This window comes from Rhinolophus ferrumequinum, chromosome 2, assembly GCF_004115265.2.
Source record: "Rhinolophus ferrumequinum isolate MPI-CBG mRhiFer1 chromosome 2, mRhiFer1_v1.p, whole genome shotgun sequence".
Lineage (NCBI taxonomy): Eukaryota > Metazoa > Chordata > Mammalia > Chiroptera > Rhinolophidae > Rhinolophus > Rhinolophus ferrumequinum.
The window spans coordinates 103,406,195-103,421,300 of record NC_046285.1 but is presented as its reverse complement, the minus strand read 5'-3'; the positions used below and the strand labels follow the sequence as shown (position 1 = coordinate 103,421,300).

General features: G+C 42.5%; 1 protein-coding gene across 9 annotated transcripts in view; it reads left to right on the top strand.

Annotated features, from left to right (window-relative positions):
- Positions 1-15,106, top strand: part of ERG (ETS transcription factor ERG) — a 253,890-nt gene that overhangs the window by 133,488 nt on the left and 105,296 nt on the right. The window contains exon 1 of one of the 9 annotated variants that reach the window (XM_033132096.1): positions 11,489-11,640. The exons of 7 other annotated variants lie outside the window; for them this stretch is intronic. In XM_033132096.1, the coding sequence (XP_032987987.1) occupies positions 11,623-11,640 (18 nt within the window). In that variant the 5' untranslated portion in view covers positions 11,489-11,622. Of the gene's footprint in view, positions 1-11,488; positions 11,641-13,620; positions 13,750-15,106 lie in introns of those variants that run through there. One more of the 9 variants, XM_033132152.1, reaches the window with a different exon arrangement.

The following is a 15,106-nucleotide window of genomic DNA, read 5'->3' as shown; positions in this document are numbered from 1 at the left end:
TTGCTGTAAGGTGAAAAACAACATTTAATGTCTGAAACAATTTTATATTTGATTTTTGATTTTATTTGATTTTATGTTAAAATAGTTCCTCTTGGATCTAGTAAGTAAGCATAATGTTGATAGAATGCTCAAATTTAGTGCAGAATGATTGATTTCTTCATTCGGGAGGTTATGAATCGTTCGTGTGTCTATTGATTTTTCTCCACTTATGCTCGTTAAATTCAGGAAAATGACTGGAAATTAAAATGGTTTCCATCTTAGGGAAATATTTTGGGTTGCTAGAGTCTTCACCCTAAACCTCTACGTTTTCTTATATTTGCAAGCATCTTGGGAAAAGGTAACAACAGGAATATCTCATTTTCAGTCTAGTTTCTGTCCTTCCAGATCTTGTTTTGTTAAAGACAGTGATCACCTAATATGAAATCTAGATGCCAGCAGCACAGTTTCGTGGAGAAAGCTTTCATTCCTGTGTCTTATCAGAGAAATCTGTGTATGTTCAGAGGGAAATGGATTTTAGTGCTTTCTGTCAATTCTCTTTTGCATTTGTAAGTGAGAAAAAAATTAGATCGTTAAAAGGTGGCAGTTTTGAGTTATTAAGAATGATCTGGACTAGCCGCAGCTTCCCTGGGTCAGGACAAGGTAGCCGCTGATACTTCACATCTGTTTTTGGTTTGCGGTGACTAACAAGGTATGTGTAGCCCCATTGTTAGCGGTCTCCCTGCTCTGTTAAAGACAAAGCGCTCCGTCCTCCGACGGCACTGAAATACTTTCAACTCCAATTTACAGATTAGGCAAAACCTGTTAGCTTAAGGGTCACTTAAGGCAGTTGAAAAATTTCTTTGTGAACTTCCCAGTTTTCTGGCTGTTAAAGAAAATAATAAAATAAAAAGAGCTCCCCAGTGCAAGAATTCCATGAAACAGAGAGTGGCGTGTGAGATACATTAATGGTTTCCATTCCTGATGAAAAGCTTGAAACAGCTTTAAGTAATATGGAATCAAATATCGCAGATCCCAACCCGGTCCAGGAGGCGAGGTTTGGGCGCTCCAGCTATCTGGGATCAGAACAGCAGTGCTTCATCTCCAGGAATTCAGTATGTGAGTTTCAAAGCAAGATGACTTTGCTCCTTTAAAGAAGCCTCACAGATGTTTGGGGAGAATTCCACTCAGGACGGCCGTTTAGCTCATGCTCTTCTGAGGGGAGGAGCACACAGGACGGTGGTTCTCGGAACAGAGACCCCCTGTGTGTACCTGAGCCCACGAGAAGGTTCTCGTCCAGTAGCTGGCCAGGCCCACCACTGCAGTCTTGCACATGGCTCTCATTAGAGTCAAAATTGACCGATGGAAGCCCCCATGGCGACCTGGATGCCTTGGGACCAGACACAGTCCCTGATTTCCCGGAGCTAGTGTTTCAGGGAAAATAATAACAACACCTTTAAACACTAGGGCTTTCTTTTTAGTAACTCGAGGTAATAAAGCCTTTCCCTCTACTTCTCATCCGCCACCCCCATTTCTGTGGAAGTCACAGAGGGGGAAATTAAAGTTTCCCCACATCTCTTGGGGTTGGTGGGGGCAGAGATGTTTCTAGAAAATGGGAATGGGGCACCAGCAATGTGACACCTCGGGGGGCTGCTGGCACTGGGCATGGACTGAGGAAGAAAGTCAGGAGCAGAGCCTCGAGGGGTGGGGGTGGGGGTCTTCTCTGATGAGGTCACGTGACTCTGAGGCACATGTATGTTTAGTGAACAGAGAGGAAGAGGGCAGGAGGAGAGCGAAGAGCTGTTGGTGTTCACGACTTTTGTCATTTCTCTTGAGTCAAAAAGCTGTTGTGATTTTGCCTTTTTTTTTTTTTTCTCTCCAACTAATGTGAGGGTTTTTGTTTGTTTGGCTGAGAATTGCTTCTCTTCTCTCCCGTGTCATCAGTGCCTCACAGAAGGCTGAGCATACGGCTGTCGCCAGTGATAATCCCACGAATGGATGGAGAATCACATGGGGAGACTGCTTTCTACTCTAACAGTATTGAAAAAGTCTCTTTTTGAAGAAGGAAACTTCTGATGGTGTTCCAATCACTTTTCGCTGCATAGCAAATCACTCCAAAACTCAGTGGCTTAAAATCACAAGGATCATTTTATTACTTGCTCCTCGTGGTTCCAGGGGTTGATTGGGCTGCAGTAGGCAATTTTTGCTCAGGGTCTCTTAGACGGTTGCAGTTGAGGGGCGGCTGGGGCTGGAGTCATCTTGAAGGTTTCTTCACTTCCACCTCTGGGGTTTGGTGCTGCCTGTTGGGTGGACTGATGACTGGTTTACCTGCAGATGGCCTCTCCATGTGACTTGGGCTTCCTTGCAGTATGGTGGGTGAGGTGGAAGAGTGCTGTTCCCAAGACAACAGGTAGACGCTGAATCATCTTTACAGGTAGCCTTGGAAGTCACATAGATGAACTTATTCTGTAGTCACAGGCCCATCCACCTTCAATGACTGGGGACATGGACCCTACCTTCTGATGGAAGCAACATCAATGTCACTTTGTAAGAAGGGCATGTGTGATGGGAAATCTTACTGGGCCATCTTGAGAAATACAATCGCCATGGGTGATATTTCAAGTGTCTAGAAATGCAGCGAATCTGCCATTCTGAGGGTTTCTAATGAACGTACATGTGAAACTAACCCAGTTGCTGTAATAGTTTCGCTGGAAATAATTCTAATCGGTGTTACTTTGGAAAATTGCAAGGGCTAAGTAGTATACAAATGCAAGCTATTATTTTATTTTGCAATTCAGATAAGTCTGCTGTAAACTCATCACAATGCAGGCAAAATAGAGGGCATACCGGTATATACTCATTCATTCATTCATTCACTTGTTCATTCATTCAGTATTTTGTTAAAATTGAGTATCCACTCACTGTCTGGTATTGGTAGGTCAATTATTGAGATGGAAATCCCATGATGTATGGAGTTGGAAAGTCTCTTAAAGACCGTTGGCCGTCCTCACTCCCCAGTGCCTTGATCTGAGAAAATTGCTCAAAAAAATCACCCCTGAAGTTATCCATGCTTGTGGCCTAGACACTTGGGACAGGAATTGGCTTACTGATGGGGGGAGGGGCATGGTGGTGGGGCAGACGGCCAGCCTGTCTCTCTCCCTGCATCTATCTATCTATCTATCTATCTATCTATCTATCTATCTATCTATCTATCTATCAATCTATCATCTTCATCATCATCTGTCTTCATCGTCACCATCATCTATTTTGTGTATGTGACGGGGGAGGCATGGGTGGCTCACAACCGAAGAAGCAGCTTTCGTCTTGAATTGGAGGCAGATCGGAGGCATTGATTGGCAAGCAGCTGAAAACCGGATGAATGGAGTGGTGCCTGGTGTGTTCTGTTCAGAACTGAGGCAAGAGAGGGTGTTTTGGCCACCGCTGGCCCTGGCTCCACCTCTGCAGGTGTGTGCAGGAACAGTTGCTGCGCCTGTTACAAGGCCTCTCACTGTAGGAAGTACCTCCGCCATCCTGGGGGGTGTCAAGTTCAACTCAAACTTCAGGCCCTGGAGGGCCTCTCCTGCACTGGCCACTGGCACAGCCTTTCCCCAGTGCCCCAGGGCTCTGTAGTCACGCTTGCTTGCTTGCTTCATTCATTCATTCATTCATTCACTCACTCACTCAGCAAAACCTTGCAGAGTTACCGGCCCTATGACAGAGCCCTGGGGGCTCCCGGAGATGAGCTGTTCTTGGTCTGTGAATGAACCTGCAGAGTTTACAAGTGGAAAATTGGCACAGAGGAATTAAGTGACTCCTTGAGTTGTGGAGCAGACGAGGATGAAGCCAGGCTGAGGCCTCGCCGCCCTGAGCCAAGGCCTCTGTGATCAGGATGCTGCACCCCGTTCACCCTCTGAGGCTGTCACCCAGCTTGTCCTGCCAGTGTGTTCGTGTCCTTCGCTTGCTGACATAGAAGTTAGCTCTGCCTCAGTTAATTCACATGCCTCAGTTTCCACGTAGGCTAGCTGATCCTTAGCAGTGAATACGGTGGGTGCTGGGTGCACCGAGCCTGGAATCTCCTTCTCTTGTGCCATCGTCTTTTTTCTGGAGTTGCGTCCCAGTGAGGCTGGGTGGACCCCACTGCTGTTACAGTTTTCAGCGCCTTGTCCCATGTATTCTGTGCCATTTATGTGCAAAAGTAAAGTTTGTTTCCATTTAAAAATCGCAGACTAACAGATGGAATAGTGCCTTAATTATCTTTCTGTAGAGCGCACTGAAAAGGAACCTCTGCTCTCCTGGCAGACCGTGAGGAAAACACGTCACCAACTGTGGTCCTGGAGCCTCTTCAGATATTGGGCGGAGCCTCACCCACACAGCTCCGCCTCCAGGCAGCCAGGAACACAAACAACTGTCACCCATTGACCCCACCAGTCCTTGGTATATGAACCGGAGTGCAAGGGGGAAAAAAGGAAATACTACAGATATGTTTGAGTACAAGTGAGGACAAAAAGAGAAAAGTTGCAAAATATGTTAACTTTTGCCAAGTATCTCCAAGGTGCCGCATTTCACTTTAAGTGTCTAACATTTTGATGACCTAAAAGTCAGTGTAATTGCATAATAAGATTGTTTTCAAGAAAGCCCTCATATATAGTTTTAAAGCTTATTTCACGTGTGTTACTATTGTAAATCATTTTTATAAGTGACGACTATAATATGCATATCCCAAAATACTACACACTTTTTTTTTTAAATAAAGGAAAGTACTGCAAAGTATCTCTCTCACATATTATAGTATAATCCATGTTCTTCCAACGATTCTCATCTCTGGAAAGGATCTAATACCTGAATTCAGGCAGAGTGCTAACACTGAAAGCCGTATTGTCTACAGGGAAATCAAGTGCACGCAAAATTTACTGTTAGTTTGATGGAACTAGGACCAGGCACGTTTCAAACCATCTAGAATTATTGTGAAGTAGAATATTCGTCAGGTTTTGAAATTACTCATAGTGGTGGAGAGCAATAATCAATAATAGAATTTCCATGGCCGAATCTCACCCAGAAAAACGATGCCTTCCGTCTGACATGCAGAGCTGTAAAATTTGTCATTGTTCCTTATGCCTGTGTATGTCCTTATGCTCTGTAATAATTAGCAGTTAAATATTTTCAAAAACAACTTCTACATTCTGAATGTTGGACTTTAATTTTAACGGATAAAAGCGAGACAACGTTGTAGGATAATAATATCCTACAGTTCAAGGAATGGAAAGTCACGAGTTAGGCATACTCCTCGTCCCTCTAAGGGCCTTTTAGAGGGACATTTAGCACCCTCTAGTGACAGCAATTCGAGCAGTTTAAAGGGAAATTCCCCGCCAGGCTGACTTCTGGTTTCTAGTTGGCAAATAAACAAAGCAGTGTACTTCTTTGGCCAAGAGGTGGTTGCCTCCTAAAATCCTTGAGGCAGAATTATTTCGGTAGCTGTAAATAAAAGATAAAACAGTATGCACCAGGCAAGCCACCCGTGTCTTCTGCCTGTCATTGGCAATCCAGAAACAACGTCTCCACTTGTCCCGATTACTGCAGCTCTTCCCAAAGTGTGCTATATTGAGATCTGTATTGGGATCCGATGAAAACTATGAATAAATCTACATCATAGTTTCGATTTCATTCAGTAAATTTAGACAGAATCAACAAATTTTCGTAACTGGAAAAGAACTGGTCTGCCTTGATTTGAGCTGCACTTTATACCTCCAAGAGGGAAATACCCTGTACCTCACTTTGCAGGAGAGGAGACAATATAGGGAGGGGACAGGGCAGACAGGGGGCAGTGAAGCAGCTGCCGCAGTGAGACAGACTCCCGTGCTGTCCCCTGTCTGACTTCCAGGGTGGGACTAGGACCCAGGTAGTGTGTGACTGCCTGGTGACACGCCTGCAAAAGTGGATGCATTTGCGGCACACATTTTGTCCTTGGTCTCAGTTATGATTCCATTTGTGATATGAACAAGTGAGCAAATACGTGAACCAATGAAAGGCCACCTCAGTCTAAGACTAGAAGCAGCCTTTATAAAGCAGGGGAGCAGCAACTCTGTAATGCAGGCTTCTCTGAGAATTTCCACTAATTGGGTGGCACTGTAGTGCACTTGCTGATCTTCCTGTACGCAGCAGTGTGTACACACACACACTTGTAGTTTTAGGTGCAAAAGTAGTTGTGGTTAAAAAGGTTAAATACTGCAATTACTTTTGTACTAACTTAATACAATTACAGATCAAGAGAAAAACAAAGCTGATGTCCAGTATCTTATAAGTGAGATTAACACACTCAAACAAACACATGTAAAAATCGAACTAGTGATTAAAATCTAATTTCAGCAGCGCCAAGTAACTTCTGTGAGTGGCCAGGGGTGATGGCTGAGGGCAGTGACTGGGCCACAGAACTCCAGATCTGAGTAGGGGACAGAGGCGCAGGACAACCTGTAGACAGGGTGGCCACATGCCTTTGTGTTCTGGGGCATGGGTACTAGACTAAGCCTGGTGGTGACAGGTGGCAATCTGATGCCTATGGCATCTCTGCTCCTGTATGCCCAGTTATATGGATAAAGACCTTGAAATGCATTTAACGGTTCACAATGATATGTATAAACATAATTGAAACAGGAAATATACAAGTTCTTTTAAACGTAAGCCATTATGTCAAGATAATTACTGTGCTGTTAGGGTTGTTTTTGTTTTGTTTTGTTTTTAAAGCCATGAATAACAAATTTACCTATTTAGGATTCCTGATCCTGGTTTCAATGCTCCTGCATTTTTAGGGGCCTAGGGTGTTGGGTAAGAGCAATGTTGGCAAAATATGAGACTATGCGCGGCACTTATGAAATTTGAGAATATGTGTGATGCTTATGAAATTGTGTTCATTGAAATCATTGCTCCATTTGAGCCTATAGAACTGAACTGACCTGTGCTTCAAAATTAAGGAAATTGCAACTTGGTGTTGAGAAGTTGAGGATTTAGTGTGTGATAATATCCTTGGTTTAGATTAGTTCAAATCCACCAAGATGCTGCAGAATATATTAACCACCTAGAGAAAGTGTTGAAACAATAGTTATTTAAATTGTAATTGGATTGTTTCTTAATGTGCTGCTGGAGGCTACGCCACACCCATACACAGTCTTACCCAGGGGCGTGAAACTATCCATGAAGTTTGCTTTGAATAGAAAAGCAGTTCTTAACCAGCGTAAAATGCATGACCCTGGGGACAGAGACTGCCTTACACTGCACATATCCTCAGGCCAGTCCTCCAGCTGACAGAGATGGAAAAGTTCCACCGAGTGGTGGAGTTTTCCATTGTGGGGACAGGTCAAATGCTTGATCCTTATCTGCAGTCTCAGGCACAGCCCTGGCAAAAATCCTTGGGATGCTCAGGAATAATCCAAACAGTATATATTTTAAGATTCATCTGTCATTGTAGGGACAATATACAGCACTTTTGCCCTATTGTTTTGCCCTTAAAAAGTCAGCGTTTCATGGGTCGGTCCCAGGCTCTGCAGTTTCGTGAGTATGGACTTTGAGCTGAATGACAGATTTCCTGACACCCAGTGACTGGACAGAGCCCTGTCACCCTTGTTTCCTAGCACCGCCCAGGATGCCTGGCGTGAAAAGGCACTTCATTAGTATTGACTGGATGGGTTAATGCAGGATAGGTGACCGTCGTCACAAAACACGAGTGTCTCCTGGGTTTCCTAATGAAAATTAATCCAAAAGAGCTAGTCTATTCTTGCTGTAGACATTTAGAAAGGATGCATATTTCGGTACATGCACATACAGAGTTTGGCAATAGGTATTGTGTGCTGCATGTTATAGAGATATTTACAAAAACAGAACATTACGTGGTACTTATATAACTTTTACATTTAAAATGAAATTTATGTTTATTGTAAATGTTTTGAAAATATAGATACACCAGAGGGGAAGGGGGGACAAAAAAGGAAAGAAAGATTCTCTACCATTTCTATTATAATATATAACCTATAATATTTCTATTTTGCCTTTGTATTTTTAACAAATGGGTCTGTGATATATTTGTCCTTCATAAAAACCTGAGTTTTAACGTACCAGGCATCGTACCATAATAGATTTCCGTATTATTAGGTATTTATTACATCATTTTTCTGCAATATTTTTAATGCTGATAAGCATTTTATTGTATGGATGTTTAATACAGGGATCAATCAGCCACAAGTGAACCTTCTGTTGTGTCCCAATTAAGATTATGTCCCGTTATCTCTTTGCTATGCTCCTGCATCATTTCTAGAACTCTGTCGCCCTCCTCCGAAGTGTTTTCAACTCTTGACCTTCCTCCGTGGATTCCCACATGGAGAAGTTAGTAAGAGGACAAGGGTGAGAATTTGTTGACTCTTTAGAAAATGGTAAGGCATGGTTCCAGGACACATAAATGGCCGTGCTCCTTTTAGAATTACAGTAAATGTATGGTCTGTTATACATTATTTCCTTCTTTTTATTTGGAGTCAGCTATGAACAGGCTTGCAAAAGGCTTTGGCAAATTCATGGCTCATGGGTCCACAAGGTGCAGGTGTAAAATGGAAATGTATGGTTTATTTACACAGATGCTGGGAGGAGCATACAGGTGGAGCAAGCTGTTTACTGTGTCCCACGGAGGGTGGAAAAGGAGCCTGTCTTGACAGATTCACAGCAGGATGGCCCCCAGGTGGAGGCCACCTGTGACTGCCCCCAAAGTGGATCTGCCTGGTGACCTGATGGGTGGCTTCCCAAAAGGAGGGGTGGCATCTAGTTGGAAGGGCAGCCAGTCCTTTTGCTGCTGAGGGATCTGGTGCTGGGGCCATTTAATAGCAGAGGCCCTGGGTAGCAGTGAGGGGATGATAAAGTGATGTCTATACCTTCAGGTGATTTCCTTCGAGAATAGTGTTTGGAAAATGGTTTCTCACTTCTGTGTTCTAATGAATAGGTATGTCTTCTACTGTCAATAGCCAATCAGACTTTAGTTTGTTTGTTTGTTTCTTTTTAAAGAATCTTGCATTAAATATCAGAGAATACTGGGCTTGGATGATACATCGCTGTAGACATCAGGAGTTATTCTCTTTAGAGAGGATATGAATCAGTCAAACATTGTGTCATTAGACATGAGGAAGATTTGCTTTTCTCAAATTTTGTAATGGGATAATTCATTATCTCAAAATCAGCTTTTTTATTAGATCACTTGTTATATTTATATGTACTTTAAAAATGACATTCAGTAAAACTTATGGATAGACTCTTCAGGAAATAGGTCAAATAATAGCATCTGTTTTTTTTTTTTCTTTATTCTTATTAAAGACTCAAAAATACACGTGTACTGGGGGTGCCAAAAAATGTATACACGTGACACGTATTCATCTTTTATTATTGGTATACACATATTAAGTATTACAATTTTCATACAGTTTTTTTTCCTTTCTTGAAATATGTATACATTTTTTTTGTCACCCTCTGTGTGCACAAGCATTTTACATAATTAAGAGAGAGAGAGAAAGCAAGGAAAATGAGGTAAATTGCCGACTGTTGGAGTAGCTGGGTGATGGGGAGTAGGAGTTCTTTGTATTATCTTGTAACTTTTCTGTACGTTTGACATTATTTCCCAATGGAGAGTTAACCATTTTCCCTGTTCACTGTTTGACTTGCATTAGGCAGGAACCAAGAGGTTAAGGGCAGACCGGCAAAGAAGAATTCCTTCTCCATGAGCTGTTGCCTCCCGGCCTGCATAGGCCCAGGGCTTGGAAACCAGAAGTCAGTGATGAGGGAGGACCACGCAGAATTTTCTTCCATGGCGACTTTGTCAGCCAAGGAGTCATCCTATTTAAGGCTGCTTTTTGGGGAAATCCATAGTAGAGCTCTGCTTATTAGGGCACTACAGTTAGTAGTTAAAATTCGTGCTTCTGAGGAGAGCAAAAAGCAAGGCATTTTGGAGGAGGTGAGAGAGCGTTTTTTCTCAGCTTCTCCGAGTGGAAGCTGCCCAGATAAAACAACTCAGTCCTTTGAAATTTTAGGGGAAACAAAATTTTAATCAGTACACCACCATCTCATTCATTGTTCGGAGATGAAAAGAGCGGAAATCAACATCCCTTCAAAAGGTGGATGCTAAAAAATTGTCAGGTTCTGATTTTTACACAGAACAAGATTTCTTATATTTTCTTTCTTTTGTTTTTCTTTCTTTCGTTGTGTCGTTCTTTCTTTCAATTTTTCTTTCTCCTTTTCCTTTTCTTCTTCTCCTTCCTCCCCTTCCTCCTCATCTTTCTCCTCTCTCCCCCTTCTCTCTGAAACACAAGGGGATAGTCAAGGGACAATAAAAGACATAGTAACTTGGGCCAGTTGATGGAACTCTGACATCTGCAGGCCTGAAATCTGAGTGAAATCAATTCACTGTGCATCCATTCTGAAACCAAGAGTCACCGGGTGACTCAGGAGAGGGCCCATTGTGTTCTGTGGGTCCCCTGTGGAGACCACACCTCTTTACTGGTCCAACTTTCATGTAGCTCGATTCAAAGCAAAATGTTGTTTCTACCAGAGAACAAGTAATTTCCTGCAAGTGAGTAATTAAAGGCCTGAAATCCTCTAAGGAATGTTCAGGCCTATGTGAGCTGTACTTCCTTCAAGTGGAAAACACACGTGTGGCCCTGAACTTACAGCCTGGCTTCTAAACCACTTACTTAGGTCTTCGCATGGCATCTCTGTGTAGTCAAGAGTTCTGTGTGGGCCTCTTGCAACACTGACATTTGGCAGAGTGGGACCAGCTCACTGACATTATAAAGTATTTGTAGTAGTTTTAGTTATTTGGATTTTAAATAAATACTTGCAAACAAGGGTTGGACAGGGCTATTTTCCTCTTTATTTTTCTCGGTTACTTTAATTCTAGAGTATGTGTGTTTGCTACGGTTGATTGTGGAACAAAGAAAAATAACGTGTTTGGAGGGAAAAAAAAGAAACCATCACTTCAGATGTTGACTAAAGGCAGGTTGTTAAAAATCAGCAAGCGAATGGCTCTTATTAAGCTTCGTCATCTCGTCCCCTGAACCAAGTCCCACGTGCAGAGCTTCCTTGCAGGGGAAAGGAGCAGGGAGCAGGCTCCGGTCCTGTGTCCCCATCGTGTGGCAGATCCAGGGACATGGGGGCCGAGAAGGCCTGGCACCTGGCTGCAGGGCGCCCTCCACGCCTGTGTCCCGAGGCCCTGGCAGCCTACGCGAAGCCATACGGAGTCCTGCCACATCTGCATCCTGCCTCGGTGCAGCGTGTCACACAGCGGCACACGGGTCACACCTGCTGCGGCAGGCCTGTCCCAGGCAATGGATGCCCTTTTTTTTTTTTAAATAAAAAAAAAAAAAAAAAAGATCTCCTGGCTGCATATCATCAAGAAAAACAACATTGTTTTCAGGGTCTCTTATCTCTCCACTCCCAAATATCCTGTTTCTTCGGGCTGGGCGGCCAGGACCAATAGAAACCTCTTCCTGCCATTGGCTGACTTCATTTCCCAGACTTAGCACAATCTCATCCGCTCTAAACAACCTCATCAAAACTACTTTCTGGTCAGAGAGAAGCAATAATTATTATTAACATTTATTAACGATCAATAAACTTGATTGCATTATGGCCAGCACTATTAAGGTAAGGAAAGGGTTCCTTTTCATTTGACAAAATCTTGTGCTTGTTACTCTTTTCTTTGGTTTCCTTTATCAAGGCAGATAAGTTAGGATTGGGCAACACCCCCACTGCCACAATAGAGGACAACAAGATTTCCTCTGCACTGCCTAGTAAATTTCCTTTTTCCTACTCCAACCATCCGCAAGGCTTAAAAACTTCAAACTCAGAAAAAATTCGGGTTTTCTAAATTCACTGTTGAGTGCCGTGGATGACTTTTGCAAAAGCTTTTTGGAGCGCATCTGAATTTTCATATTCTTTAACTATCCCTCGCGGTGGCTAGAACCGGCAGCCGACTCAGAGAGGTTGGAGGGCAGGGGCACAAACAAAGATGGGCTTGTCAGTGTTGAACTTCTGGATGCTCTGGAATGACTCCTTAGCATCGCGGATGCCAGCCAGTCCCAGTGGAAGTGAAGAGGTACCTGGCGAGTGGCCGTTGGTCACGGGACGTGCCAATATTGACTTGATTTTTGGATCCTTCATGCTGAGAACGGAGCGTTCTCATAACTCAAATGGTGGTAATTCGGTTCGCTCGGTTATGTATTTGTCTTTAATAAAATACCTACTTCTCTGCGCGCTGTGGAGTAAACTTTCTTCTCAGTGATGTTTGGTTTGTGGGAATTAGAGAGGAACGGCCTGTCGGTTCTCTGTGTTCTGGGATGCGAGGTCTGCCGTGTTTTTCTTGCAAATGTGTCTAGTAGGTAGTGTCTGGAGGTGAAGGTGGAGGTAAATCCACACAGGTGGAAACTGAAATGTGGCCTCACTCCTGGAAGTGAAACCAATTTAATGGTTAGTGCAAATCAGCAGCATAGTGTAGGAAGTCGTGGTCTGGTCACATATCCTCACGGCTACCATGCCTTGGTGACATTTGCAGAAATGAGAAAAATCCACGCAAAAACAGATCCTGAAAGGAGGAAAAAGGTAGTTTGAGTAGTTGCGTGCCTTTCGTTTGGCTGCATGTAGGTGAGAAGCGTTTGGTTGTGTTTTCATCAAGGGTTTTAGTTACTTGGAAAGCTCATGAAAATGGAAGTTTGCCCAGAATTGGGCCAGGGTGTTTTCAAAAATCCTCCTTCGTTTGGTACTTTTGTAATTTGAAATGTTCATGTTAGAGGATTTGATTAACACCTACCATGTAAACTGTTTCAGAAGTTCTGTTGAGTTTTTATTTCTCAAGGTATGTTTTGCTTTTCAAGGTATGTGCAATAATATATATTAAAAAATCATGTATCAAAGACGTTCACCTTATAAAGATTTTTCTTTCTTTGACGTCAGTGATTAAAGTGTGTTGAAATATAACTATCATAGAAAAGAATTTTAAAATTGGGGATTTAATGTACTCCACTCTTAGAAATTATTTGATTTTATAACCCAAAATGCTACCCCTTATATTCTTATTTTCACTCTTAATTATGTGCGTATTTCTTAGCAGTTAAATAAAATATTCTTTGTAAATATGGACTAGCTTGAGTACAATCGTGTGTGTGTGTGTTTCAAAAAAGCAGTGTATTGAAGGACATTAAAATAACAGACCATTCTTCAGAATGGGGGGTACGTTTTGCAAAACACACAAGTGTGTGATATATTTCTGAAGATGGGAAGATATTCTTGAAGCTTGAATGTTTTGTGACTTTCAGAATAAATGCTGGAAAATAGTCTACACTTGTCTAGGACACTGCTTGCTTTAACATTTTATTATACTGCATTATCTGCATGTTGTATATATCTCAAGTGAACTCATAAAATGACTTCAAGTGAATTCTTTTTAATCCTCTGTTAAAACAAAATAGCCCCTTGTTATAGGTAACTTCCTTTAAGACATGTTTCTGTTAGCCTTCCTGGGTCAAGTCGTGAGATGATTTTACCTACGTGTTTATAGAAAAAGGAGGCCTGAGTCTGTCGTCAACGGTTTTAATTATGTGAGTGCAAAGCTCAAAGGAGCAAAGGGAACATTCTGGCTGTCGGTGGAATTAGGAAACAGTCTCTCCTACAGGCAATTTCCAGTCTCAAACGCACATTTTTTTGTTCTTTCAGTAAATAAACCTATTAGTCAATTAAGTATCAGATGCACCAGATTTGGTAAGTGGTTTTTTTTTTTTTTCCTTTAGTGTAAGACACTGTAAGGTACTATGAAAAGCTAAATGTTTTTATCTCGTTTTTGTGATTCTAACCATTATTTTCCCTTGGTAATTTGGAACAAAGTATTTCCATTGGAAGAAGTAAAGGAATTTTAGGAGCTTGCTAGAGAGTCCATTTTTCTCTAAGTGTCCATGGATTTTAAGATCAGGTTATAAGTTCTCATAGAACACGGAAGCATCAAGGGTGGTGTTCCCGTTTGCAATTCACGGATCAGTTTTGGGGCTCCCACCTGCTTTGTGCCATCTGATAACCCTGAGGGGTGCTTAACGCCCCCCCGCAAAACAACCTGTGTTTGCCTATAGATTTCATGGAACCTGTTGTTAGCCTTGGAACTTGATTGTGCTTCCTTTAGGATTTTTAACTCAAGCCCCCAAGACTTCCCTGGTCCTTTTGTTATGCCACGGGCTACTTGGAAAGTCTAATGGAGCCTACATTCCCTTTTCAGAATAATGCTTTTACATGTACACCATGTGATACGTAGAACGACAAGAAAGCTAGTTATAGTGAAATCCAGTTCTGTCCTTGGGCTGCGTGGTGAGTTCTGGAACCCGGGTTATGCCCCCGATTCTACGGTTTAAAGACTTGGGGTCTTTAAAATGGGAATGTGGCACTTGTCCTTTGTCCCAGAGACCTGATGCTGAAGGAGGCGGAGAAAGCAAGCCACACACAGCATCTAAGAATCCCACAGGATATGGAAAGTTACTAAGAAGGCTTGAGGAGGGAACAGCTATTACTGTTTCTAGCAGTTGTTTAAAAACGTTGCTCTCTTTGATTTAACAGAGGTTGGAGGGTTTGATGATAACTGAAATATGCAGTGTTAGTTTAAAAACATATAGCTCGTTTCATGTTTCACGCCTTGCACCTCGCAGGCACTCACTGAGTATTCACTCTCATGTGTGAACAAAGAAACTTACTAAAAAACTAAGAGTTATATGAAGAAAGTTCATCTCCTCATAGGATTTTGATGGATGTGACAAATGAGTTTAATAGCTTCAGGTATATGATTTTTCACCAACCCATCAGCGTATGTGGAATAAGAATTGTTTCATTCCTTGTTACTTTGGGTGGGAAGGATTCGGTGACAATGGAAGGAATGTAACGCGTAGAATGCTGCTGTCCTGGCTCTGCAAACCCCCAGAGCGGGCCCTGGCTTCTGTCCTTGCCTAAAAGAGGAATTGCGGGCCGTTGTCTTAAAATGACCTACTGCTTGCATTCATAGGCAGCTCTGGAATATAGTTTGCTTTCTGCATATGCAGTAGCTTCTCTGGGCTCTGAGAGAGAGAGAGAGAGAGAGAGA